We start from the raw sequence: 26,657 nt of genomic DNA, 5'->3' as shown, positions 1-26,657 counted from the left end.
TAAACACTGTGCACTTCTGGGCTCTTACTCATAAGCAAACAATATTCCATAGAATACCTGAGGTTAATTTTTACCCTTTGTCTTTACTCTAATTAATTATACCTTAAAAATAATATACAGGCGAAAAGAAAGCTGCAGATTTCCATCAAACTAGAGTGAACTTTTTTGGTTTCAACCTTGCTGTGTTAATCTGGTCCTGCAAACTTGGTGCATATAAATATTCAATAAATAATACAGATGTTAAGATGAAATTTGAAACAATGTATATACCTTATTTTTGGAACTGTGAAATCAGAAGGAAGCTTGGAAATCTTCACCATTTGCGGTCTGTTGGGGAATTTCTCAAAGATACGTAGGCGTAGTGGTAATTTTTCTTTGGTGTCGGCATTTGCTTCACTTTGTTTCAACTAAAAAATACAAGGAGAGAAAGACTGAAGCGCTAAACACAAGCAGCAGAAGATGGCAGCAAAGATCTACACATCCAGCAGAATAGGGATTAGTGGGCAGTTACTAAAGCAAGGATTAAAGCTAAATATCTTCACCCTTTGTTTGCAGAAAAAGCGGATACAAAACTGACCACAATGTGGATGTCTCTTCAAGCTGCTAAATTGAAGAAAATATCTATAAATCATGTAGCGCTTGCCACAGAAGTACCAATAAAATACACATATCTCACTGATAAACACGCTGCAGCACTCCGATTCTGTGTAAAAACAGTTTATTGTGCCAATAAACGGCAACATTTTGGGCACCAGCCCTTTCTCTAATACACATATGTTCCCTTCCATATATTTAGTTCAGTCCTGGTTTACAAATGTTGTTTTTTAGGCAATTTCTAATTGTAACTGCAAATCAATATACCAGCCATGTGTTCACATTGATTAATGATTGCGCTAATGATTAGAGATTAGACTTGCAGTCTGTTTTGCTAAAAAGATTAGGTTAAAGTATTCTAAAAATCTTTTATTTTTTCACTGTTACTTTGCAACTAAACTGTTTCTAATGGATCTTTGGCTGTTGTTTTAGAGGTAAATTGTTGAAATTATTTACAGGATTTCTAGACTTAATATAGAAATACATTTTTTTAGCCTTGGCTATTCTACTTTAATACTGATGCACGTACTTAAAAAAGGGGGGCAATTCATGATTTGGTATAACCTTGTCTCAAATGGGACCACTAAGAGGTAAGGATGTCCAACCATTTAAGGTGAAAAGAAGGGAGAATACAAGTTGTTAGCGTTCTTGAAATGAAAGCAAAATAAACTCCAGAGGCACAGAGCCTATGGAGGGAAGGGAGCTTGTATTAAAATCTGAGAGTATTTGATGAATCTACACATTTGGATTCATTGTTGGAATACTAAAATATGTTTACTCATCTTAACTTGACTGGCCCTGCAAGCAGATCACAAGAATGCTGTGCATTAAAGGACAATGAAAGGTTAAAATAAATTAAAAGTAAGTCTAAAGGCATTCTTTTTAAGTACTTACTGCATATCTAAATTCCCAGATCCCTGCTTGCTTCTCTGAGATATGGTGCTGGCAGCCTACAGCAGTGTGAAGACTACAGTGACATCACTGAAATCTCTCTCCCCTTCCTGTAGGTGTCAGCGGCAGCCTTCCTGTTCTCTGAGCATGTGTGTAACTTGATCCTGTCTGCTGTTCTGAGCTACACATGCCCACCAGCCAATCAGAAGCGGATCTGGCAGAGGGGAGGGGGGGAGGGAATGAAACACATGTGCAGTATGAAGCAAGGAGGGAAAGGAAGGGAGAATACCTTTTAAGAGATGGCTGCCTGTTCTAGAATATGTGAAGTAAGTGTGACTGAGTAAATATTTGATTATGTGAGCCAAAAGTGTGGCGTTTTTACTAAACAATAGGAGGACTATTGGGCAGCATGCTTTTTAAATTTTGACTTGCATTCTCCTTTAAGGCCAAACAGGTGAAGGGGTGAATTGTATTAACATGGCTGATTCACTTATCAGTTTGACACTGACACAATTCATGCACAATGGCATTATTCAACACTTTTGGTTGTGGATTCCACACAGATCTATTTCAGTAGCCAACTGCAAATTTGTGAATATTCAGAAATAATCTACCAGTTTACATATGGCGTTCACTGTATCTTGAGATAGTTTTGATTTTGAATATGTCCAAAATAAATGAAAGAGATATGTTTTGTATGGCAAGAAGTCCCCCCGTAAAGTTTCAGTCATTTCTAAGGTACTAAAAATATCAGTGTCCTTCCTGGTTTCTAGGTACATGCCTCAAGGGTAATATTCTAAACATAAATGATATGACTTAGTGTGCCTCACATAATTATCATAATTATCTATGCTTTACAGTAAGAATACCTATTGGGATGCAATATCTTGGACATTATATGGGCTCTATGAATAAGCCATAGCAGCTATTGCCATTCACTTGGGTCCACTTATGTCTCGGCAGCCACACAATCTGTGAAACGCTGTTAATAGTATCTAAGGTTTTTCAATGGCTTATTAAACTCCTTTCCTGAGTGCAGTTTGCTTAATGGGAAGTTCAGCTTTCATTCATGAGGATTTGCTAATGTGCTCTAATGACTGCTGTCAGAATGTGAAAGTCTGTCTATTTTTAGAGAATAAAAGACACAGACAAACAAGTGAAATACAGAATCATAGTAATTAGTTTATAAGATATATATGGTTTTCCAGCAATATGTAGTAGATTTCTAATGGTATTAGTAGTTCTATGTCTATGTCATATCACTTGCTAAGGTTAACAGTGGCCCAGCTGGATGAATGGTGTGTTAAAGTCCTTGCCTGGGGTAAAGTACTAAGTGTGGGAGAAGTGGGAGAAGAGCAGCAACAGTTCAAAAGGATAAACTTACAGTACTAATGTTACTAATATTTTGGTAAAGGAGTTTGAAAATAAACTGTGTGTTTCTTTATAATCACATTTTTATACTGCTTATGCAAATGAAGATTTCCTGCTTGTCTTATCATCATGGCTGGTAAGCAGTGCTCCCTCTAACTTAAGGTGGCCACACACCGATGGTCACATGAAAGATCGTTCCAATCTGCCACTAACGTTCAGGGCTGAAACGGCAGATAGGAACAATAGGATTTCTACCTCCTTCTGCCGATTCAGCCCTGATATCGACGAGTCGACCGATATCAGCAGCCTCCTGCGATATTCGTTGACTTGCCGACTTGCCATACAAGCACCGAATATCGTACGAAACGAGGTTTTGTACGATATTATCGGTGCGTGTATGGCCAGCTTTATTGTGGGCCATGTGTGCAAATATCATTATGGGTGACATTGTTGGCCGGTCTCAGCAGGTATTAAATTGTATGTTTGAGTGTGCTCTCACAAGTCAGCGGCTTTGAGGACTAAGATCAACAAGCAAACCATGTTCTACTACATTTCTCCCTAACTTTACTACATAGTGGGCTAAATGTTCAATATACAGGTTTGGAACTTGTTATCCAGAATGCCCGGGACCTGGGGTTTTCCGGATAAGGGATCTTTTTCGTAATTTGGATCTCCATAAGTTAAGTCTGCTAAAAATAATTTAAATATTGAATAAACCCAATAGGCTTGATTTGCCTCCAATAAGGATTAATTATATCTTAGTTGGGATCAAGTACAAGGTACTGGTTTCTAATTACAGAGAAAAAGGAAATCATTTTTAAAAAATTTAATTATTTGCTTATAATGAAGTCTATGGGTGATGGCCTTTCCGTAATTCGGAACTTTCTGGATAATGGATTTCTGGAATAAGGGATCCCATACCTGTACCAAATCTTGGGGGGCTGAATTGTATTAGAATAGTAGTGTCCATGGTAATTTAGATTTGATCCCTTTTAATTTAGTTATCAATTTTTTAATTGCATGAATGACTGTAAAACATTCTCTAACTCAAATGTATATTTGCTATTAACATTTATTTCCTGTTATTATAATCTTACTGGATAAACCTGGCACAGCTAGGAGATCCATTTGCTTTAATGGTGAAACAGATCACATACATATACCAATATAATGAGATTCCAGTTTTTTATTATTTGTTTAATTGAAAGTGTAGTATAATACGTACATTTGCGCACACACTAGTTCTCTGCAATTATGCAAAAGTGAAAGCGCCAATATTGCTTAGACTGCAGTCAAGGCAGGCAATATTGCATCTCCCACTAATTGGGCTTTCTTCATATAGATGTCTCAAATGATTTCTACTCTCTTGCTTTACTATACATCAGAGTATAAATATAAAGCCATACTTAGAAATCAGGACCAATTCCCCCTTAAGTCTTCCAAGCCACAAACAAAGGCTTGGAAAAAGTTGATGAAAACCTATGGAGATTCTTCAAGAAGCCACTGTGGTATTAATAAGACAATGTAGACTGCAATCATTTTGCTTTACAGAGCATCACGCCTAGAAATAAAGATGTTTATCTTGTTATATCTGACAAATGTACTTTTATAAAAATATAAAGAATATTTCTGGCAAACTCGAATATAATCCACTATCAAGGAAGCTGGCATGCTAATTAATTCTTCTTTGTGTACCGTAGGTGAGAAAACAGTACTATTCAGTACATAATGGGTACGAGATTGCAAATTACTTCTGATTCTCTATGTTTAACAGCATTTTTCACAGTGAATCGCTGATCTCTAACAGACTGTGAAATGAAAAGTAAAGTTCTTTAAAACATTTTCTTTTTCAAAAAAGATGTGCAAAGAAAATCTTGTAACTAATATGCCAGCTTGGAAAAAATAGTTTGCTTTAGCAACATTTTAAGCCCATGCTTGGTTTTAAAGGGGCAGTGACGCCCCCTTGCTGAACATACAGTATTTTTATTATTAAAACAATAGGCAAAAAAGTGTTTTTTTGCTATCTCTTTAGCTAAACAGGTAAATTGAGGCAACTCTATGCTTGGTCCTTGCAAGGCAGATAATTATATTACCAGCACACAACCCCTTTCCTTCCTTCTTTGTTGAATCAATTATACAGCGGGATTACTTGTGCTTACTGTTAAGTAAAGACCTGAGAGTGCACCATGGGAAATTTAGTCTGTGTGCAGAAGTGTGTGGCATTTTAATTGATGGGTTGGTGGCTATGTGAGCTTACTATAGGTTATACAGCTACCTCTGCTGTGAGTAAATAGTGCAGAATGAAACACATAGCCACACATCACTACTAAAAGACCTTGGTGCAAAACATTTTAAAGGATACAATAGCAACAACTCACAATGACAATTTTATTATTGGATTTTAAATCCACTTTAACACGGTAGAGATAGTTGGGTCATGATTATGGAGTTTGTAATTTCTAAAACCTTAATTTTTGTATTAACTAGAATCATAATTCTAGTTCTAATTAATACTCCAAGGCTTCTTGGAGATCTTTGTCTTGTAAAAAAAAAGCACTTTCTATAGCCTTTCATACTGTATGGTCACAACACTTCTTGCTGGTTACAAATATCAATAAGGCTACATGAATCACTTTATATGTATCTCTACTGCCCATCTATTTATCATTTACTTATAGAGCACAATGCTTTAAAGCTATTACAACAAAATACAAACTAGGATCACAAAACGACTCAGGAGGCGTAAAAGTCCCTGTCAGCAAGAGCTTACAGTCCTGCCACAACATGATATAAAGGCGGCATGCTGCATTCTTCATGATCAATTCATTTTGAACTGTGATTCACCATACTTTACAATTTATTGAAAGGTCTGAAAAGATTCTCCATTTATACAGATACTTGTTCTTTTTTGCTTTAAATCGTGCCAACTGGCTTACCAGCTGCAAAGTTTTTTCATTTATTTTAAAAGAGCTTTTTCTTTTTTATTGGAGTTAAGTTAAGCCTGTGCCTTCATTTTCTTTATTTGCAAATCAATCATTATATCAAACCTGTTCTTATATTTCATAGAAAATGCTTCTCTCTAAGCAGCTTTAGACAACTCTGCATGAATGCTTGCTGATCCCCTCTGAAAGAACCCAAGTGTAAGATTTAGTAATGCTCACTTGTAGGCTCAAAGAAGAACTAAACAATCTTGTCAAACTGGAAAAGGGAATTTAGAGGCCTCAGAGGTAAGTATACCTGAAGCATAAGTTTCTTCCTAAAAGTTTTAGAGTAATCATGAAAAACACTTTTAAGCGACAAAGCAGAACTATTCTTGACTCTGGTCAAAAAATCATGGAAACACAGGTCACATATATTTTACATATTACCAAAAATGTGGGGGTCATAAGGATAAAACAACTGCAGCAGCATAGGGGAAGAACTTGGCACTACCCCCCCCCCAGTGATTGTAATCACTTACCTTATACCCTGCTGTCTTGCAGCTACCCCAGGCTGTTGTGGTTTGCTCCTAACATGAGCACCAGCTCTGGGTATAAGGTAAGTGATTACAAAAATGTTACCCCCTCCATTGGTTGTACCTTTCCTTCTCTAATGTGTAGTGCAATTTTTGTACCTATATTATTGGTATATCATTGTACTAGTGGTGTTTGTCTTACTGGTCCAGAATAAGTCTGGCCTACAGGCTTCTATTTTATCATTTATTTATTATCCTGTATTTATATAAATGGTCAATATCAATTTTACAGAGTGGCAAGTAGCTTCATTAAACAGTAATGAAGCACTTGGCAGACTAGATTTGCCTTCTCAAAGCAATATTTGAAAAAACTGCCCTTGGAAAAGTATTATAAAAACAAGCTTTTACCTTGTCACAAAATTTAGGCAGTTTATTTTTAGAGCATAAACATAAGAGTAGTTTAATAAATGTCTTACCTGTGACAGCTCATTAACTAAGGCAGGGCAGATTCTACAGGGGGTCAATTCTTTTTGTTTTTTGGCTTTTTTTATTCAGGAGCAGGATCTGGACTAAGATTAAAAATAAGAGCTGGCATTTTAGGTACATAGAGGCCCAAATAGCCCCCCACAGGCCCAATAAATATAAACTGGCATCTACAGCAGCCCCTCTGGCATTTGCCGGAATCTACAAATTGCCAGTCTTTAGAAGAAGCCCCCTGCATATGTTACATTCTGTTCATTATCTGTGCTCAGCATAAATGGGACAAATATGCTCACCCAAACCTAAATACAACTCTTAGTTATTATTACATTTCTTCTTGTACTTTTTTTTTAATCAGATCATGACAGTGATCCAAACTGGCCATATGTCAAATATGATAACAGAAAAATCCTTGCTTCCTATAGGTACTCTAGGATATAATTTGTAGTAATAAAACATTATCTTAAAGGTGAAGGAAAGGCTAAATCACTTGGGGGTGCCAAAATGTTAGGCACCCCCAACTGAATTAAATCGCTTACATTGAAACCCCGGGCTGGTGCCCGTTAGGAGAAAACCACACCAGCCCGGGGTAGCTGCGAGCGCTTCCTTCTTCCTTCCTTCTTCTTTCCCAGTGGAGTGAAAAGCCAAACTTTAACAACAAAGTCGGCGTTTCACTCTACTGCGCATGTGTCGGCCCAGGGATTTTGCCAGCAGAAGAAATAGGAAGATGGAAGCGCTCGCTCAAGGTACCCCAGGCTGGTGCGGTTTTCTCCTAACAGGGGCACCAGCCCAGGGTACAAGGTAAGCAATTTAAGTCACTTGGGGGTGCCTAACATTTTGGCACCCCTAAGTGACTTAGCCTTTCCTTCTCCTTTAAACTAGATCTCAACTAAGATAAAATGAATCCTTATCAGAGGCAGAACACTCCTATTGGGTTTAATTATTGTTTCAATTATTTATTGATATACTTAAGGTATGGAGATTTAAACTACGGAAAAAACCCTTATCCAAAAAACCCCAGGTCCTGGGGAATTCTGGATAAAAGGTCCCACAACTTTCCTAGCTTGAGCTTTTTCCTTTATCCATTTGTTTATTATGAGAGCACCTATATGCTTTTTCGATGTATAATTCTATGTGTTTATAAAATAACAATCCATCCATCAAATATTCTGTTTTGAAGGGTTCTGCAGCACCTTCATGAATACAGTGCTTCAAACCTGTGGGTTCTAAGGGCCAAGGTTTTAGCCTGCCTTGCACAAAGAAAATGAGTACTGTATTAGTGTGTTTTTGTAAGTTTGACATACATTTTTGTCTGTTTTAATATATTTCTGAATCAGAAATGTTTCAAAGAAATTTGCTACTTGAGAGATTGCCATACTGTGTCTCTAAATTATTAATAACTCTGTGGCTCTTTCCCAGAGAGTTAGTGAAACTGCAGACGTTTATTAACCATTTTCTATATTTGTCTCTCTTTTACCCCGTTACCTGGTTAGGTTTTAAACTGTCAACAGCAGGTACCTACTGTTATTACTCTTGCATTGCCTGCCATTTATTTGCAATTCCCAGTTAATTGGTGCTTGCTTTTTGAAACAGTTTGCAGCCGTTATTTGCTAATTGTGTTGCTGTCAGAATCTTGCAGGACCTAATTTCATAAGCCTTTGAAATCATAACATACATTGTGGCACCACATAAAAATAGTAGGAATAAAATAATGGCAAATGATAATTAGTGCAAATAAGGTTAAACCCTAAGTTAATTATGCCATTTTAACAACAGCGCTTATTTCTACTGCTTTAGCATTTGGAGGGTGCACTATACTGCATGTGTATCGATAACTGCCATACATTCTTCAGATCATACTACAAAAGCAATAAATAATTGTTATCATGCTCACCAATTCTTGTTTTGTTTTTATTGTTCTACCTTCTGGCTGAAAACATCTAGTCACAGACTGCTATAGGTTACTGTCCAGGTGCAAATTTGCCTAGTGTTGATAAATGAGCCCCCCGCAATAATGTATTAGACCTGCCTCCTGAATAAAGAGAGCCAGATTGCTGAGAAGGGAAAACTGAAGAATAACTTGCCTATTTAAGAAACAAGACAGAATATTTAATTGATCATATTTATTTCTATTTCCATGAGATGAAGCTCATATTAAATTTTTATTTTTGCAACAAGTTCCTCCTTTAGTTACCATTCTCATTGCTAAGAAAGGATGGTAACAGCATTATTATAGCATTTTATTTACAGATTGTCTCATCACAACCTTGATATAGAAGGGGTGATGCCTTAGAAAAAATACAAATACACTGCCTGAAGCCTCACACTAAGGGGCAGATTTATCATCTTTTAAATTTGACTTTTCACTTCAATTTGAGTTTTTTTGTGACCATAAAAACATAAATTCTAATTACAGTTTCTGACACTCAAGTTTTATTTATCTGAATATAAACATTTGTAATCTTTGTATGTTTTGGTTTGGGTTGCTAGAGAATTAGTAAGAAGGGAGCTGCAGTGGGGACTGTACTAGCATGAGTATGAAAGGATCAAAAGTAGGTCTTGTGTGCAGGCTGGTGCCCCTGTTAGGAGAAAACAGCACCAGCCTGGGGTAGCTATAGTGAGCGATTCCTTCTTCCACGGCGAATTCCCTGGGCCGGCGCATGCGCAGTAGAGTGAAAAGCCGATTTGGCTGTTAAAATTCGGCTTTTCACTCTAATGCACATGTGCAGTGCGCCAATGTGGAAGAAGGAAGCGCTCGTACCCTGGGCTGGTGTGGTTCTCTCTTTACAGGGGCACCAGCCCGGGGTAAAAGGTAAGCGATTTAAGTCACTTGGGGGTGCCTAACATTTTGGCACCCCCAAGTGACTTAGGCTTCTTTCTCCTTTAAATGACTGATTATTGATTTACACAATTCAATAGATTTCACATGGTTTAATAAACCCCCGTCAATCCTGTTTCCAAATCTGTAGGATGTTTGTTATCTTAAGCAACTACACTGGTTGTGTGATCTCCACACTACACATTTATTCAGTTTGTTTACATTGTCTTAAAATCCAATGTTGTCAAATACATTGTCCTAAATTAAATCAGTTGTTGAGATATTAATAATTATTGATAAGATTCAATAAATATATTGAAAACAACTGCATCTTTTCTAATGTAAATGCTCCAAATTAATATATAGCACTCAACCACAGAACCCAGCCATTATAGAAATGCCTGCATTTTGCAGGTAACAATTTATCCAATATGTATTGCACACTTTTAAAGGACAGTGTAATTGAAGACAGAAGAATAGAACCGATGTAACAAAGAAAATGTAATTACCAAAAATGTAACAAAAGCAGCAGATACCACAGGAAATTAAATAAAGCTTTTCACGGTAGAATAGAAATGTTCGAAGCATTCATCTAACGGCTGCTTTATTGAGTCACACAAAAGCTGATAATGGAAATGGCAGCAATTTGTGATTGTTTATCCTTTTAACTTCATACTGCACATTCCTAAAATATACATATATTAGATGTCAGTATTAGTTATATGTGGGTTTAACCAGCTGACTGGCAGTGCCATAAATATTGCAGTTTCTTTCTATTTCTACAGACCCTGGAAGGGTTTCCAACCAGCCAGATTCAATTCAGTGAGAAAACATTATCTCATGGTTTATCACAGGAAAACTTATGGACAAGATTCAGTTTGAGGAGAAAAAAAACATTTCCACTAATTCAATTTTAGCTTTTTCCTCATAGAATTTAAGGGTGAAGACACACAGAGCTACTTGTAGCCAGCTACTTGTCACAGCTACTAAATGAGAATCGTCTCTGCTAAAACACAAGTAGAGACAAATTTCAGTAATTATCACCATTGTCTATTTTATAGCCGTGACAAGTAGCTGGCTACAAGTAGCTCCGTGTGTCTTAGCCCTAATTAAGTTTTCATGTGAGAAACAGCGAGAAGTTTTTCTGAATTGAATTGTGTCTCAAATTACATATTGTGTATGACTTTTTATGTGATAAATCTTTTTCTCACTGAACTGAATCTAGCCCAATATCTCTTTTTACCATTAGTTTAATATGAAACAAGTGAGATAATTATGCACTTGTAGACTACTACTGAACTTTATTTTTATTCATTAAATACCCAGTGGTTTCATTAAACTACCTGGCCCAGCTAACAAGAGCACAGGGTCAAGGTATCACATAAGCTACTGTAATCACAAGGTAGTGCCTAATATTTGGCACCCACAGTGATTTTAAGTGTCCTTTAATTAACAAACTTCTACTTAGTCTATAAATAGCATTTATTTTTTTACTCAAGTGCATAACCTTACATTTATTAACACTGAACCTCATTTGCCAGTTTGCTGCCCAGATCTCCCATTTAGTTAACTCTCTGTGCAAAGCAGCAATAGTTCATTCAGAATTTTAGTACTTTAGTAATCATTAATACAAATAAAGACAATACTTACAATAGCCACCTAAAAGCCATTTATAAACAAATTAAAAAACAAAGGACCAAGGACTGACCCCTGCCATACTCCACTAACAACACTGGTCAAATTAGAAACTGTACTATTTATCACCACTTAAAGTACAAATATTGTGTTCCAGGCCAATATTTCTTAATTTTATCAGTAACTTTCTATGTGGTATTGTATGAAATGTTTTAGCAAAATCTATGTGGATTACTTCCACTGCCACCCCAATATCTTGGTTCCTGCTCACCTCTTTATTGAAGGCAAATACATTTATCTGGCAAAATTTATTGTGCATAAAATCATGCTGGTACAAATACATAGTAATGTGACTGAAATGGCACAGGGATACTCAGCACACTGACTACCAGTAAATAATGGCACTGAAACTACAGTACTGGCACATTGACTCTAAGCAATGGTAACTAACTGCATAGTGACTACAGTAAATAATGGCACAGTACCACTATTGGCACATTCACCTTGCAAATCATACAGAATGAGTGTAAATGTCTGTTTCTGTATTATAGCTAAATATATAATTTGTGAAATTAAATTTTGCCTTTAATCAGTTATTAGTAATGTACAAAGCATGCACTGCTGATAAAATATAACATTTGAAATTCTTGAGAGACATTTACAGCAGGAGCCTTGGAAACCTACCAAACAATATATAATTTGTTAAAGCAGCTTGCTCTGTTACATAGGCTATGATTAAGTGCCATTTTAGCACAAAAGCATAAGGCACTACAAGAAATATTTTCTTAAAGAGAGTCTTTTGTCTTTTCACCTTTTTCCCAAAAATTCAGCTTATTTACCCAGTGCAGCCAATGCAGACCAGTACAAAACTGTGCATGTACCAGCCAGGGCCGGAACTAGGGGTAGGCAGAAGAGGCACCTGCCTAGGGTGCAATGTTTGAGGGGCACCAGGCAGGAACCTCTCCTGCCTACCCCTAGGAAGGTACTTTCTCAGTGTTAGTGTTAGTGTCAGTGTCTCTCTATGTTTATTACTGTACCTGCATCTCCCAGGATACACATCTCAGCTGTTAGCAGCCTGGGACAGTCTGACAGTCACCAGGGGCGGGCCAAGCTGACCCTTGTCATTGCCTAGTATGTGTCTGTTTGTAATTGCTGCACAATTTGCACTTGAGTCATTCTGGTCATGTTGGCATGGGATTATATGGAATTATTTTCGGGTGCATGCGATATCTAAATTACAATTACATTTTGGGCCAGGTAACTGGAATATTTAACAGAAGCCTTACACTCTTTCACATTAATAGGTACCATTTAGCATATGGCATATTGTATATAAACATATACATATTTTTGCACCTGGTGAAGCACACAAAATGATAACTGAAACCAAGAAACTTTTGCTTCTTCTAGCCTTTGTTAAGGCTAATTTACAAATGCAAGGTGCAGCACAAATTGCATTTATACAAATGCTATTTATAAGGTGCTTGCTTCAGTACTCTATAACTGCACCTTTCACCCCAAAGGGTGGTTGAACCCTCATACAACATAAATGACACAATGTGCAAAGTAAAGCTTCCCTTGAATATCACTTGCCTAGAAGGGGTATGATATCCAGTGTCCCTTTGGGTGTTATGCCAACACACACACAGCTGATTTACATCCAGGATATTGCACATTTGCGTTATTTTGCAATTTACCCACATCAATGTGATAAAACCATGGCTGCTTGCTCTGCAAATTTTTATACCAGAGATGCAAATTTTTGTCCATATTATTAAATTGCTTGCAACTTGCAGTACATGATATTTTGTGGGACCCAGCAATTAATTTGGAACTCTGAGTAAGAACATTTTATTGTGGGTTAAAAACATTTGATCCCTATTGTTTTGTTAAATAGAACAGAAAATTGAAAGCTATGCAGTGTTCTCAGTAACAGAATTGTATTTTTCTTAACATATTCTTATAATTTTACTAATATAAATTTTGTGATATACATGCACAAAATATATTTTCCTATTGTAACATCATTTTTACCCATTCTTACACATGCTCAAAATTAAACATTAAAAGCAGCTTTTCTGCTGTTAAAGAGAGTTTTAAACATATGGGAATGTGCAATTAATACCACAGCTAAATGAACAATAACAGTCATGCTCAGTAGAAATTACTCTTTTAATTTATATCTATTTCCCAAGTGAATAGAGAGTCCAATAATAAAAATGTAAGGTCTAATTACTTCTTCTGTTTAAAAGTTATTCGCTATATTAATGCATGGTAATGATCATTTTATTTGTGCCTCCTGTCTCTAATACAGCATGACGCAAATCATAATTGCATATGTATATTTTAATGTAATGGCAAGATTTTTAAAGACACTTCATTCAGGTGCAGTGGTTCTCGAAAGTTTGTGAACCCTTTAAAATCATCTAATTTTCAAAAAGTAGATGAAGAAACAACCGATTGTTATATTTGGTCATGTATTTATTGAAAAAAATGATAATATCTCTGTGTGGCAAAATTAAGTGAATATAATTTGAAGGTAAAATCAGAGTCTGGTGTTTTCAGTCAATGGGATGACAATCATGTGTGAGTGACAGACCCTGTTTTATTTAAAGAATGGGGATCCAGTAAAGCCTAGTCACACACACAACACATTTGTGGATGTGTATCATGGCTCGAACAAAGGAGGTGTCTGAGGACCTCAGAAACAAATTGTTGATGCCCATAAAGCTGGAAAAGGTTACAAGACTATCTCTAAAGAGTTTGGACTCCACCAATCAACAGTTAGATTGACCGTTGTTACCCTACCCAGAAATGGTAGACCATCAAAGATAACTAACACAACTGCCAAGCATCTATAGTCCGAGATGTTACAAAGGAACCCAGGGTAACTTCTAAGCAGCTAAAGGCCTGTCTCACATTGGCAAGTGTTGATGTTCATGACTCCACCATCAGGAGAACACTGTTTGTATGGCAGGGAAGCAAGGAGAAAGCCACTGCTTTCCCCCAAAAATATTGCTGACCATCTACTGTTTGCTAAAGATCATGTGGACAAACAAGAAGGATATTGGAAGAATGTTTTGTGCATGGATGAAGTTAAAATAGAAATTTTTGGCTTAAATGAGAAGTGTTACATTTGGAGAAAGAAAAACACAGTATTGCAGCATAAGAATCTTGTCCCATATGTGAAACATGGTATGAAACTTGGCAGTGGGAGTGTTCTGGTTTGGGAGTGTTTTGCTGCATATGGGACAGAACAATGAATTCTGAACTATACCAGTTCTTATGAGGAAACCCAATTCGATGTTCAGGACTGATCAACAGTTACTGCATACGTTTAATCGCACAAGGGGGTCACACCAAATACCGAGCGCATGATTACTTTTGCCACATACAAATATGTTATTGGATCATTTTTTTCAATAAATACATGCCAAATATTATAATTTTTGTTTCATTTTTTTTCCCTAGCTTTTCTTCATCTGCTTTTAGGACTTGAGGTTTGAAAATCAGATGTTGTTTTAGATCACATTCATATAAAAATATAGACATTTTTAAAGGGTTCATAAACTTTCAAGCACCACTGTGTACAGGCAAAACAATAGCTTATATAATTCATTTACACTGTGTAGAAATTATTTTGTAACGCAAGTATGGCTTTGGTCCACTGAGCTGGTAAGCCAATCAGCAGTTTGCTTCTATTATTCTAATTAGAATAGTAAAAACAAACATCTGGTTGGTTGATACATACTGGATAAACACTGTATTTTTACATGTGTCCAGCAAGGATCTGTGTGTGCTTTTTCTCACACACAGATGAACACCCCACACATAACTATAAGGGAAACAGTTATTAATGCATTTTCTTTTTATCTAAAATTATGTAAAATGTTTTTAGTTCTTTTTAGATAAGGGGTCTTTAATAGTCATAATTAAAAATCAATTAGGATTGTATTAGCATTCATAAATTAATTCATGCTAGTTTAGTTAACATCAAGTTCCATGTTCTGTGTTATTTTTCCGATTTGCTTCTTTGTTATAATAAAATTTGTTGTTTAAATATGATTCTATAGTAAATAGCAATTCAGTATTTCTTTGTTTTCTGGATGAGAGATTTCCAGATAACAGATGTATATTGCTTTTTCTAGTTGCATTCAATTCTGTCATGTTCCAGCCATAGGATTGTGGCATACACATGATTAGAGTTACCATAGTAGTCCTTAGTAGTGATGAGCGAATTGGTCCCGTTTCGTTTCGCCATAAAATTCGCAAAGTGCGGAAATTCGATGTGAATCCATGCCTGGTGAAAAAATTCGCTCATCGCTACTTAGTAGATTTCTGCCATAAGGCACGGAGAGAAGCTTGCTTCAGGCAACCTGGAGACTTTAGGTGCCACATTTACATTTCATCTCTTCTCGTTTAAAGACTGCAGTTGATCCCTCTCCTCTGACTGCAGAATCCCATGTTCTTTCTCTCAACTATGATGCAAAGCATCCACCATCTTGTAAAATGGAAACCTGCAGGGGCGTTTCTTACCCCTGAGCTGCCCTGACATTACAACACCAACATCATAACTATAATGCATGTTTATCCATTAGTCATAAAGACTGAATGAGGAGCAAGCCTGTAACACAGAATTACTGGATAATAAGCAACATGCAGTTTCTATAGATACAAATAAAACCCACAGGTGCTGACAACAGGAACCTTGATTTTGAGGATGGAAGACAAGTTCCAATACAAATTTTGCATGCTGAGTTAGAAACTTGTTTTCACCTTCCCAGTGATGTTAGCACTTACAGATGTGGCAGACTAATTAACATTTTATATGCTTAAAACATATTTTAGGCAAAAACTAATTTTTTACCTATGTACAGTATCACCACAATGTTCTCTCTCAGTCAGGCCCACTTTCAGAGTCTGTCTGACAAACAAGCCTGCTGTTTTCACAAAATGCTTTTTCCAGTGCCCTAAACATGAGCAAACAGCAGGTAAGCAGACAATATAAGTGCCCTATGGCCCACTACTATTTGTACATAACGAATCTTTATATAAAATATTATGCTGTAAACATTCTTATTATGCACATTATTATACTATACTATATATGTACATTATTATTATTATCCTAATTAGATCAGGTGAAAGGAACTGTGTGTGTAGAAGCATGAGACCTCCTGTAAGGAGGACAAATAAACTTATAAGGTGGAATAAGAGATAACCCAAAGATGTTGCTGGACTGAGCAAACCCTGTTTTTGATTGATTTAGGCCTGTGACCCATTGAGGCCCAATGACTAGTCAGGAGTAGTTCATAAAAATAGTAAAAATATACATAAGTTTATAAGTTTATACATAAGTTACATAAGCTTCTTTAAGGGTAAAGTTTTTTTGCATAAGTTTTGCATAAGTGACCCAATCATCTTGCAGTAGGGCCCAATCATTCACTGCTGCAAAGTTCATGTATGAGATGCTCATATAGTTTTGTAAATGGTTCCCAATATAAACAGCTGATGTTATGCTATAATAAGCAGTTCATATAAATAGTTAAAATGAATAATTCATGTGCCAATAAGTCAGTCAATTGGGGGCAGTGGAATTTACCTTAAAGGAACAGTAACACCAAAAAATGAAAGTGTATAAAAGTAATAACAATATAATGTACTGTTGCCCTGCATTGCTACAACTGGTGTGTTTGCCTTAGAAAGACTACTATAGTTTATATAGGTTATCTGCTGTGTAGCCATGGGGGCAGCCATTCAAAGGTGAAAAGGCACAGGTTACTTAGCAGATAACAGATAAACCCCCATTATATGGGGCTTATCTGCTAGTTATCTGCTATTTAACCTGTGCCTTTTCTCCTTTTTTCCAGCTTGAATGGCTGCCCCCATGGCTACACAGCAGCTTATTTATATAGTAGCTTTTCTGTAGCAAAAACACCAGTTTTTTGCAGAGCAACAGCACATTATATTTTAATTACTTTAAAACACTTTAATATTTTGATGTTAATGTTCCTTTAAGTTTGTAATTCATGGGTGGTCAGTGGAGTTTGCCGCTACCTGCCCCTTTCAAGCTTCTCTGCATTGTCTTTTGTTTAATGTGCAAGTTACTTAGGTACGGAACTTTCTCCATAACTGTCGCAATTTGTGGCCAGGCCCCCATTCGGAAGAAGATTTCACGGGTCCTGGCACAACAGTACCCCCTCCCACTTATGGCAGCCCTGGTCAGTATTATTAATTTCACTCATATCACAATAAATACAGTTCTTACAGTTCAGTTGGCAGATATTAGGATTTTAGATAAACAACACTTAAAAACTGAAATACAATCCCTATATGATAGTGAAACTGATTAAAAAAAGGTGTATATTTATCTTTAAGTGATAAATTACCAATTCTGACACCAGACCTTTGCCAAAAATCAAACTAACATTAATATTTAGAGAAAACACAATAGGGAATTTGTCACCTGTACAATATATAGTGGATAATGTATGCTCTAGTGTAATTTATAAAGATATTAAAAGTCGCAAAGGAATTCTACAAAGCCGAGTGCTATTATACAGGTCACAGAACTTCGAGGTGACCTCTAATATCTTCATAAATTACACTAGAGTGTACATTATCCATTATAATTTGCTAGTGGGATCATATGACACCGTTAGTAATGAAGATATGTGATTCCAAAAGGTAATTATTGGGGGCTATTGGGTGTATGTATTATTGTGAAAAAAGATACAACTAAACAATTTAAATGTATAATTAAAAAAAATACAATAATACTGAAATTATTAATAAAGCAGGAAATGTATTAAATAGTTTCTACAGAAAAATGAAGCTTTAAAATGCATGTTTTTTATTTGTTATATTTCCCCAAATCATGGAGAAACCTTTTGATCTTGCTTTTCAGGCCTTCTCTATCCCAGCATCTCATGTTTTCACTTTCCTTATATAAAATACCTGGCCCTCTTGACCTAAATACAGTATGCATGTCTGTGAGAAAGAATATTAAAAGCTAACCATTTTGCCTTTTAAGCATACATGTTAAAATGAATTCTGTATCTACGAACTTGAAAGAAAGCTCATGTTCCTAATAACCATGAACAAAGAGATCCTTACAATCCTTTTTTTTTTTTAAAACATTAGCATTTATATTACAGTAAACATAGAAATTCATATTCGCTTTGGCTTAAGGCAAGCAATTTCCTTACGAATGGAACTGCTGCCAAACAACCATTAGTATAGATAAGGATAAAACTTACCACAAATTGTTTAGAAAAACATTTTGGCACAGGGTATTTTGCACAGATGTGGCCGAATTTTGTGTTTACTAGTAGTTTACTATTAGTGACATTTGTCCTGATGATGTGTTGAGAAGCAATATAATCTCATTCGTAGTTATTCAGTTCCCTCCAGTGGTTACATGTGTTCACATAACTTAACACTCCCCGTGCAGACTCATTTATAAACCAGATAACCCAAAATATTTTATAAAAGTTAATATAATTTCTACCTGTAAATGATATACACTTGGCACATTTTTAAACTGTATCAAAAACGAAAAATTGATAATGAAGCCAATATTGAAAAAGACTTGCATAAATCTGACACAAACTATAGCTTGGTTACCACCATGTCAATTCTAGCTATGCTGTAAATATATACTGTACTGCATAATATGGAACCTTACCTGTTTAAGCTTTTTCAAGTCTTCATCAAGCTCCAGATTGTCCAGGATAACAGCCACAAACAAACTAAGCAATATCTAGACGTATAAAGAAAATTAAAAGTGGTTATCTAAGACATTGTAAGATAAATAGCTTTAAAATACTATTTTCAGATTTAACGGAGCCTGGGTCTGGCTGCAAACTGAAACCATCCAGTCTACTTCTTTATTAAAATCACTCCCAAATTGCACTAGAGGCAAAAAGTAGCCATTTTGCTTAAGCCCCACAAAACTCCGAACTCTGGTCACAAATACAATATACATTTTCAAGTAAAAATTCTTTAGAGTACCAATACATACTTTCTACTAATATGCACAGAAATTAAATACTCTTTGGGAGGGTGAGCTTAAATCTCTAGTTTTCTCTCTATAAAAATTGATATCACTATATACAACTATCAAATGGCATTATTTCAAAGGAAATTGCACAAACATTAGGCCAATGAGATAAGCGCATGAAAATTGACTAGAAATTTGTGGTTTTAGTGGAAATGAGTTTATTTGTGGTTTCAAAAAAAGATTTGTTTTCTATTCACTAGAAATAAAAGCACTTTATGACATTTTGACAAATACAGAAAATCACATTTACACACAGGTTTTGTAGTGGTTGTTGCTAATGGAGGGGCAAAAGAAGAATCACAATAATTAAAGCCCTTTAATTAGCACTGTGAAATGAGAGTAACATTTCATATATTAATAAGCACGGCAAAAATATTAGAGCCATTACACTAACAAATCACAGAAGAACCAATGCCCCTGGATGGTTCAGTATATTAATTTCTAGAGGCTAGCACCATTCATAATTCCAATTATTATGAATAAGCAAAATTAATTTACATAAACCAAACCAATTATAAGGAGCAGGAACATTTTTTAATGAAGGAAAAATAAATGGATGCTGGTGATAAATGGATGCTGGAAGGTATAGATTTCTACTGCATGTTGCCTTCTGTAAAGGCACTGGTGACTTTTCTTGTACTTTGTTACTATTTATATATAAGTGCTGTAAGTTTTTTTCCTTTCTTTAACATAAAGAAAAAATATTTAATGTAACTTTCTTATTTTGATTACAAAGCTGATTTTTTTCATTCTTGGGGAGGGGGTGCAGCCTGTAAATGAAACAGTTCATATCTGCTCCATCCTTCAGAACTGACCATAGACCATAAGGACAATGGCACAAACAGTGCTTTGGTGCCTGCAGGATCACCTCACATCTAAAAATACCTTTACTTGCAGAAGAATAAAAATACTTTATATGCAGCATCCAGCTTTGTGGAAAAATATGGAAGAAGGGATTTTCTCCCATTCTTCTGCATTTAAAGTTATTTTTAAAAGCTTTGTTGCCTTGCAGTAGAGGCAGTCTCTTGTGGTATAGACATGGGAAGATTAACCCCCACATTTAATAAAAGGCACTAAGTTTGCCCAGAAGCAGTAACCAATAAGATAATTTATTTATTTATTTTTTTACAGATGACCAATAAATGCTTCCTGCTGATTGGTTGCTATGGGTTTCTGCTCCTGTGCAAACAATGTCTTTTATTACCTAACCACCTAGAAGTGTTTTGCCATCTGAGCAGTTTCCAGCAGCAAACACTAATTAGTTGAGGGTCAGGTGATCCTTGAAGCTTTGATAGCATTTTGCACATTTTCTATGTATTTTTTTTGGCAACGTTTTTGTCAATGGCTATTCATTCTCACTCCAAATGCATTAAAGTCAATGGCCATTTTTTTCTTACTCCAGATGCAGTCAATGGGTGTTTTTGTCCTTTTTTAAAATACTTTATATTTTTTGTATATTTTAATGTAATGTAATTTTGTCTGCTATAATTTATACATTAAATAAACCCAACAGGATTGTTTTGCCACACATATAGATTCATGCAGCTTAGGTAGGACCCAATACAAGGTGCAGTTTTATTATTACAGAGAAAAAGGAAGCTATTTAAAAAAAAAATAGAATTATTAGCTTAAAATGGACTTTATGGAAGATGCCTTTTCTGTACTTTGGAGCTTTCTTGATATTGGATTTTCAGATAAGGGATCACATACATGTACTGTCTAAAATTTAAGGGTCTGGCAATAATAATTGGTACAGGTATGGGACCTGTCATCCTAAATGCTTGGGACCTGGGGTTTTCTGGATAAGGGATCTTTCTGTAATTTGGAGCTCCATAACTTAAGTCTGTTAAAAATCATTTAAACATTAAATAACCCCAATAGGCTTGTTTTGCCTCCTTTAAGGATTAATTATATCTTAGTTAGAAGCAAGTACAAGGTACTGTTTGAAATCATTTTTATAAATTAGAATTATTTGTCTATGAGAGATGCCCCTTCCTTAATTTGGAACTTTCTGGATAATAGGTTTCCAGATAAGGGATCCCACATTTAACTATTGTAACATTTTACTTTTAATAAAAGCAGATAATACTACAATTTCTGTTTTACTGGCAAAAAAACTCAGGAATTCCTCTCTAATATCAATACCTAGAGCCTAGTTGTTCCACTAATTGAAACTAAAAGAATTAAAATGGAAAAAAATAAAAAAGTATATCAAATGGAACTTAATCGATTATACTGTATAAATGGAACACCAGATTCTTAAAGAAAGTTGAAATAAAAAAAAATTACTAATAAAGCATTTTTTTTATAAGCCATTTTAAAGGAGAACAAAAACTATTTGGGGGGGTTGTTAAATGTTAGCCAAAAAAACTAAGTTGAGACTAACTTTTCAGCCCCCAATTATTATAACTTTAGTTCTTCTTCAATAGTTTATGAACATGTATGGACATGGTAACAGTAATGTCCCAAAAATGTAGTGATCAACTGCAAGCTAGACTGGTACTGTATCTGTAGGGTCAGACCAAAACAAACATATACTGTGTTGTATAAAGTAACACTGTGGTGCCAACCACAGTAAGTTATGGGTCAGGGCTGGATGTTATTTACCTCTCATAATCACTACCTGATGCTTAGACCAGATTTGGTTTGGTAGACTGCAAGATGAGGGACACTGCGTCACAATCAATGCAGCACATAAGGTTTTGCAAGGCAACTTTTAAATACTGTGTATATCTTTGAAAACAGGAATTTCACCATTTGATTTTTAAAGCACTACATGAACATTTGAAAATATATTTCTTGGTTTATACCTTAAATATTACCAGTAGACTGAGCATCTAACAACAACTTGCTGTATAATTACTCCCACTCAGCTGTCAAAAAATGTGGGTGGTTCCGTGCTTACATGCCAAATTGGTTATTTCTTCATCATTTCTTAGGATGTTATTTTCTTAAAGACTGCTGTATTACTGTGTTTGTAAGTAGTGCAGGTGGTGAAACAATGTCTCAACGACTGCGTAATTCCTCTGCAAATACTGCATTATTTTATTTTTAAAAAAGTGGAAGATAACTGATGTTGGGTGGAGGGGTAGGTGCTAGAAAGTTATTGTTGTTATACATATATAAAACCATTATAAAAAAGTAAAAACCATTTTACTTGATGGGACACAATATTTAGGTCTGGCATTACTGCTTGACGGCGGTTTAATAATAGCTTTACTTTTTAAAAAAAAGCATATAGTGTATGTATTCCTCAACACAGAAAGGCCAACCACTCAGACAAGACTCAGCAGTTTACCTATGTGACTTTAAAGTACCTTTGCTATTGGATACTATATTCAGACTGGAATGGGCTTTGGCTAGCACCTGCCTAAAAAAGTTCAACAGAACCACTGTATTATGGTGACTGTGTTATCCTTAAAGGATCCTTAAATACTGTCATGGGAAAATATGCTTTTTTGAAAACACATTAGTAAATAGAGCTTCTCCAGCAGAATCCTGCATTGAAATTTGTTTTTCAAAAGCACCATTTTTTTAGGGTGCTACAGCCATGTGACCCGTGCTCTGATAAACTTCAGACAAACTTTACTGCTGAGCTGCAAGTTGGAGCAATATCACCCCCCTCTCTTTCCCCACCTAGCAGCCAATCAGCAGAATAATGGGAAGGTAGTAAGATAGCAGCTCCCAGTAGATATCAGAATAGCACTCAATAGTAAGAAATCCAAGTCTGGCTCAAGACTCTTCCAGTTACATGGGAGTAGGAAAAACAATAGATTACCTGAAAGCAGTTCTAATGTGTAATGTGTACACACCAATATTACAACTAAAACATTTGTTGGTTCAAGAATAAAATTTTAAATGTTAAAGTGAATTATTTGCTATGTAAACAGTGTAATTTAGAAACAGAAAGTACACCATAAAAATCAAGACAGTATCCCTTTAAGGGTTTAAAATGCTCTCCCTTTTTTTATAAGCAAATTACATGCTAAAAGAAATTCATCAAGTCTAGACCTATTACCAAAGTCTCTTGAAAAGGTTCAGTTTTTAAATCAATAATTTGGCTAAAATTCCAAACAGTTCATATTTTCCATTGGATATGCCAGAGCTTAATGATGATGTGAGCCCCCTCTTTTACATAGAAACCTCTGTGTTTTAGGGTAGGACATACATAAAGTCATATCTGTACTTTATGTAGGAGTGACTACTTTATGAGTAGGCCCTACACCTACTATATAAAGGCACTATCTTGAACAAAATAAACCTCATATAAAATACTTTTTTCTGTATAAACAGTCAAAGGAAAACTATACCCCCAGAATGAATACAGGTATAGGAACTATTATCCAGAATGCTCGGAACCTACGGTTTCAGACTAAGAGGTCATTTGGATTCCCATACCTCAAGTCTACTAAAAAAATCATTTAAACATTAAATAAACCCAATATGACTGTTTTACCTCTCTAAGGATTAATCATTCCTTAGTTGGGATCAAGTACAAGGTACTGTTTTATTATTACAGAGAAAAAGGAAATCATTTTTAAAAATGTGAATTATTTAATTAAAATGTAGTCTACGTGAGGCCTTCACGTAATTTGGAGCTTTGTGGATAACAGGTTTCCAGATAACAGATGTCATACCTATATTTAACAACAGATAATATGACGTAAACTAAGTGAACTACTAAAGAATCACCAAACTGGAAGATATATATCAGTAAATATTGCCCTTTTACATCCTTTCCCTTGAGCCACCATTTAGTGATGGGCTGTGTGCTCCCTCAGAGATCACATGATCAGAAATAATGCAGCTCTAACTGTAACAGGAAGAAGTGTGGAACAAAAGACAGAACTCTGTCCATTAATTGGCTGATATGGCCTTGGCTTGTTTGTGTGCACTGTGAATCGTACTATCCCGAGGAGCTGGGGTCTTAATTTTTAAAATAGCAATTTTCTATTTAGGATTACCCAGTGGCCCATACTAATAAAAATGTTTATTTTTAGGAAAATTATTTATTAAGATGAAGCAGGATTTTACTTTATACTGTGTATAGTTTCATGCAATAGATTTTTATAGAGATCTATATTATTTAGGGGTATAGTTTTCCTTTAAGCAAAGGCCCCTGTGCGCACATCAGAGGATCTTGGTGCTCAATGCTTAAAGTTTTAATAATTCATTTATGTTTCTGTTAATATTTATGATGAAAATATTGTGCTCCAAAATTGCTTTCTTTTAGCTTTTATAAACGTATCCTTTACCCCAAGATTGCACCAAATATATATTATGGTAAAAACAACTAGCTGTTCAACTACTTAGGATAACTTTACATTCCTAACATTATTACTTCTGACTCATCACCATTGTAGCTCAAGCCAGCATTGCTTAGATGCACAAATCACCCGGATACCAGTGATCAAGGGATAAAGACTTCTGTGCGGACAGGTTTAGAAATCAGCATGCCATTGGCTGAATTTTACATTTCCACATTAACTCTTGTGAGCATAGCATTAAGATTTAAATGCATGATTGTATAAATCCATGTTCTTTTAACAGTAGATATTTTAAATTGGCTCCACTGAATCATAATCATTTGTACTTAATCTCAGGATATGATATTTGTACAGAGCTTTAAAAAAAGTATTCAGACCTTTTGCACATTCTTGGCCCAAAAGTTGCTATTACTGCAAAATGTGTTTCTACAAAGCAGCATATAGATAAAATACAAGATTTGTTTTTAACACAAAAGAACATGAAACATTAAAGGAGAAGGAAAGGAAAAAGCTAAGTAAGCTTCATCAGAGAGGTCTATGTAAATACAGCCATAAGCACTTACAGTACTGCTGTAATGGTTTCTGCAGAATAAATATATTGTTCTTGGTGGCACTAATGTGGCAAATCTATTGGCAGTAAAATGATAAAATTACTTTCCTTTTTTTGGGGTTTTAGTGCTTTGAAATAAAAAATGTCACAGAGAACATAACTTCAGTGTAGAATATTGGTAAAGGAAAGACTTTGTCAAGGGTCTGAATACTTTTGGCATCATATGTGAACATAAACCTCTGTCCTCTGGCATACCATTTAGATAAAACATTGTTATAGACATATGACAAGCCATCGAAAAAAACAATTTTACTGTTTATTGGAAAATGCATCCTGCTAGGTGAGCCATTATAGGCGCACTAAGTATGCAGGGATATCACAAGATGGTTTGACCAGAGTCCCAAGGAGTTGCCACAGGCCACACAGTCGAACCAGGGTCTGTAGCATGGAACTCAACATAAAAGGCTCATCACTTAGGGTGAAGAAACACAGAGCTAGTAGTAGCAGCTACTTGTTACGGCTACAGAAATAGACAATGTTAATCATTTACTAATAATTGTCTCTATGTGTGCTTTAGTAGAGGCAATCCTCTATATTTTCTATGGCAGGGTACTTTCTGGTGTTTAGTAGACATGACAAGTAAATGCTACTAAGTAGCTCTGTGTGTCTTCATCCTAAACCTCTAGGGCAACTCCTCCTCAGTTAAGTTGGATAAGTTCTCAGTTAACAGTCAGGTTGAAGATAAATAGAACATTTTTTTATCAGCATCCAACTCATATTTACTGCATTATACAATGTAAGGCACGGCTTGAAATCACTGGGGGCATAATCAGTCAGATCATGCCTAAAGTGAAATCATATTAACATATCATTAACAGAGAATGCCAGTATGATTTAACCACTTGGGACCTCCTAGGGAGCAGGCCCTCCTAATCAAGTACAACTCAGTTTCCAAAAAAGTTGGGACAATGTGTAAAATGTTAATAAAAAGAGAATGGGATGATTTGCAAATCATTTAACACCTATATATAATTGCAAATAGTACAAAGACAACATATCACATTTTAAAACCAAGAAATGTTATTGTTTTGTGAAAAATATATGCTTTATTTTGAATCTGATGACAGCAATATGTTACATTTGTTACTTACTTAACTTGCATTTGTGGATGCAGTGATGAACTGTGTTCACAGACAATGGTTTTCAGAGGTGTTCCTGACCCCATGCAGGGATTTCCACTAAAGAATCATGTCTGTTATTAATGCAGTGCCACTTGAGGGCCCAAAGATCACGGCCATCCAATATTGGATTTTGGCCATGTCCCTTTTGTACAGAGGTTTCTCAGGATTTATACATTTATACATAAAATACCAAAATTCTTTGCAGTTTTACATTGAGTAAAGTTATCCATACATTGTTGCAATATTTGCCCCCCACACTCTGGGGTACCCCTCCCCATCTTTACTTTCGAGCGACAAGGCTCTTGTACAAGAAAGAGAATAGGCTCTTCTACAATGTGTTCTCTGTTTTGTTCA

The 26,657-nt window shown here is 35.6% G+C and overlaps 1 protein-coding gene across 4 annotated transcripts in view; it reads right to left on the bottom strand.

The window, feature by feature from the left end:
* The window catches only part of nalcn (sodium leak channel, non selective), a 140,515-nt gene that overhangs the window by 50,424 nt on the left and 63,434 nt on the right, over nt 1-26,657 (bottom strand). For all 4 annotated transcript variants that reach the window (XM_002937079.5, XM_012957712.3, XM_012957710.3 and 1 more), the window contains 2 exons: nt 18,931-19,005; nt 271-407 (listed from right to left, as the gene is read on the bottom strand). In XM_002937079.5, coding sequence (XP_002937125.2) covers nt 271-407; nt 18,931-19,005 — 212 coding nt within the window. The remainder of the gene's footprint in view (nt 1-270; nt 408-18,930; nt 19,006-26,657) is intronic.

This window comes from Xenopus tropicalis, chromosome 2 (assembly GCF_000004195.4).
Source record: "Xenopus tropicalis strain Nigerian chromosome 2, UCB_Xtro_10.0, whole genome shotgun sequence".
Classification (NCBI taxonomy): Eukaryota; Metazoa; Chordata; class Amphibia; order Anura; family Pipidae; genus Xenopus; species Xenopus tropicalis.
Note: the sequence above shows the minus strand (reverse complement) of the source record. Positions and strands in the feature narration are given on the sequence as shown.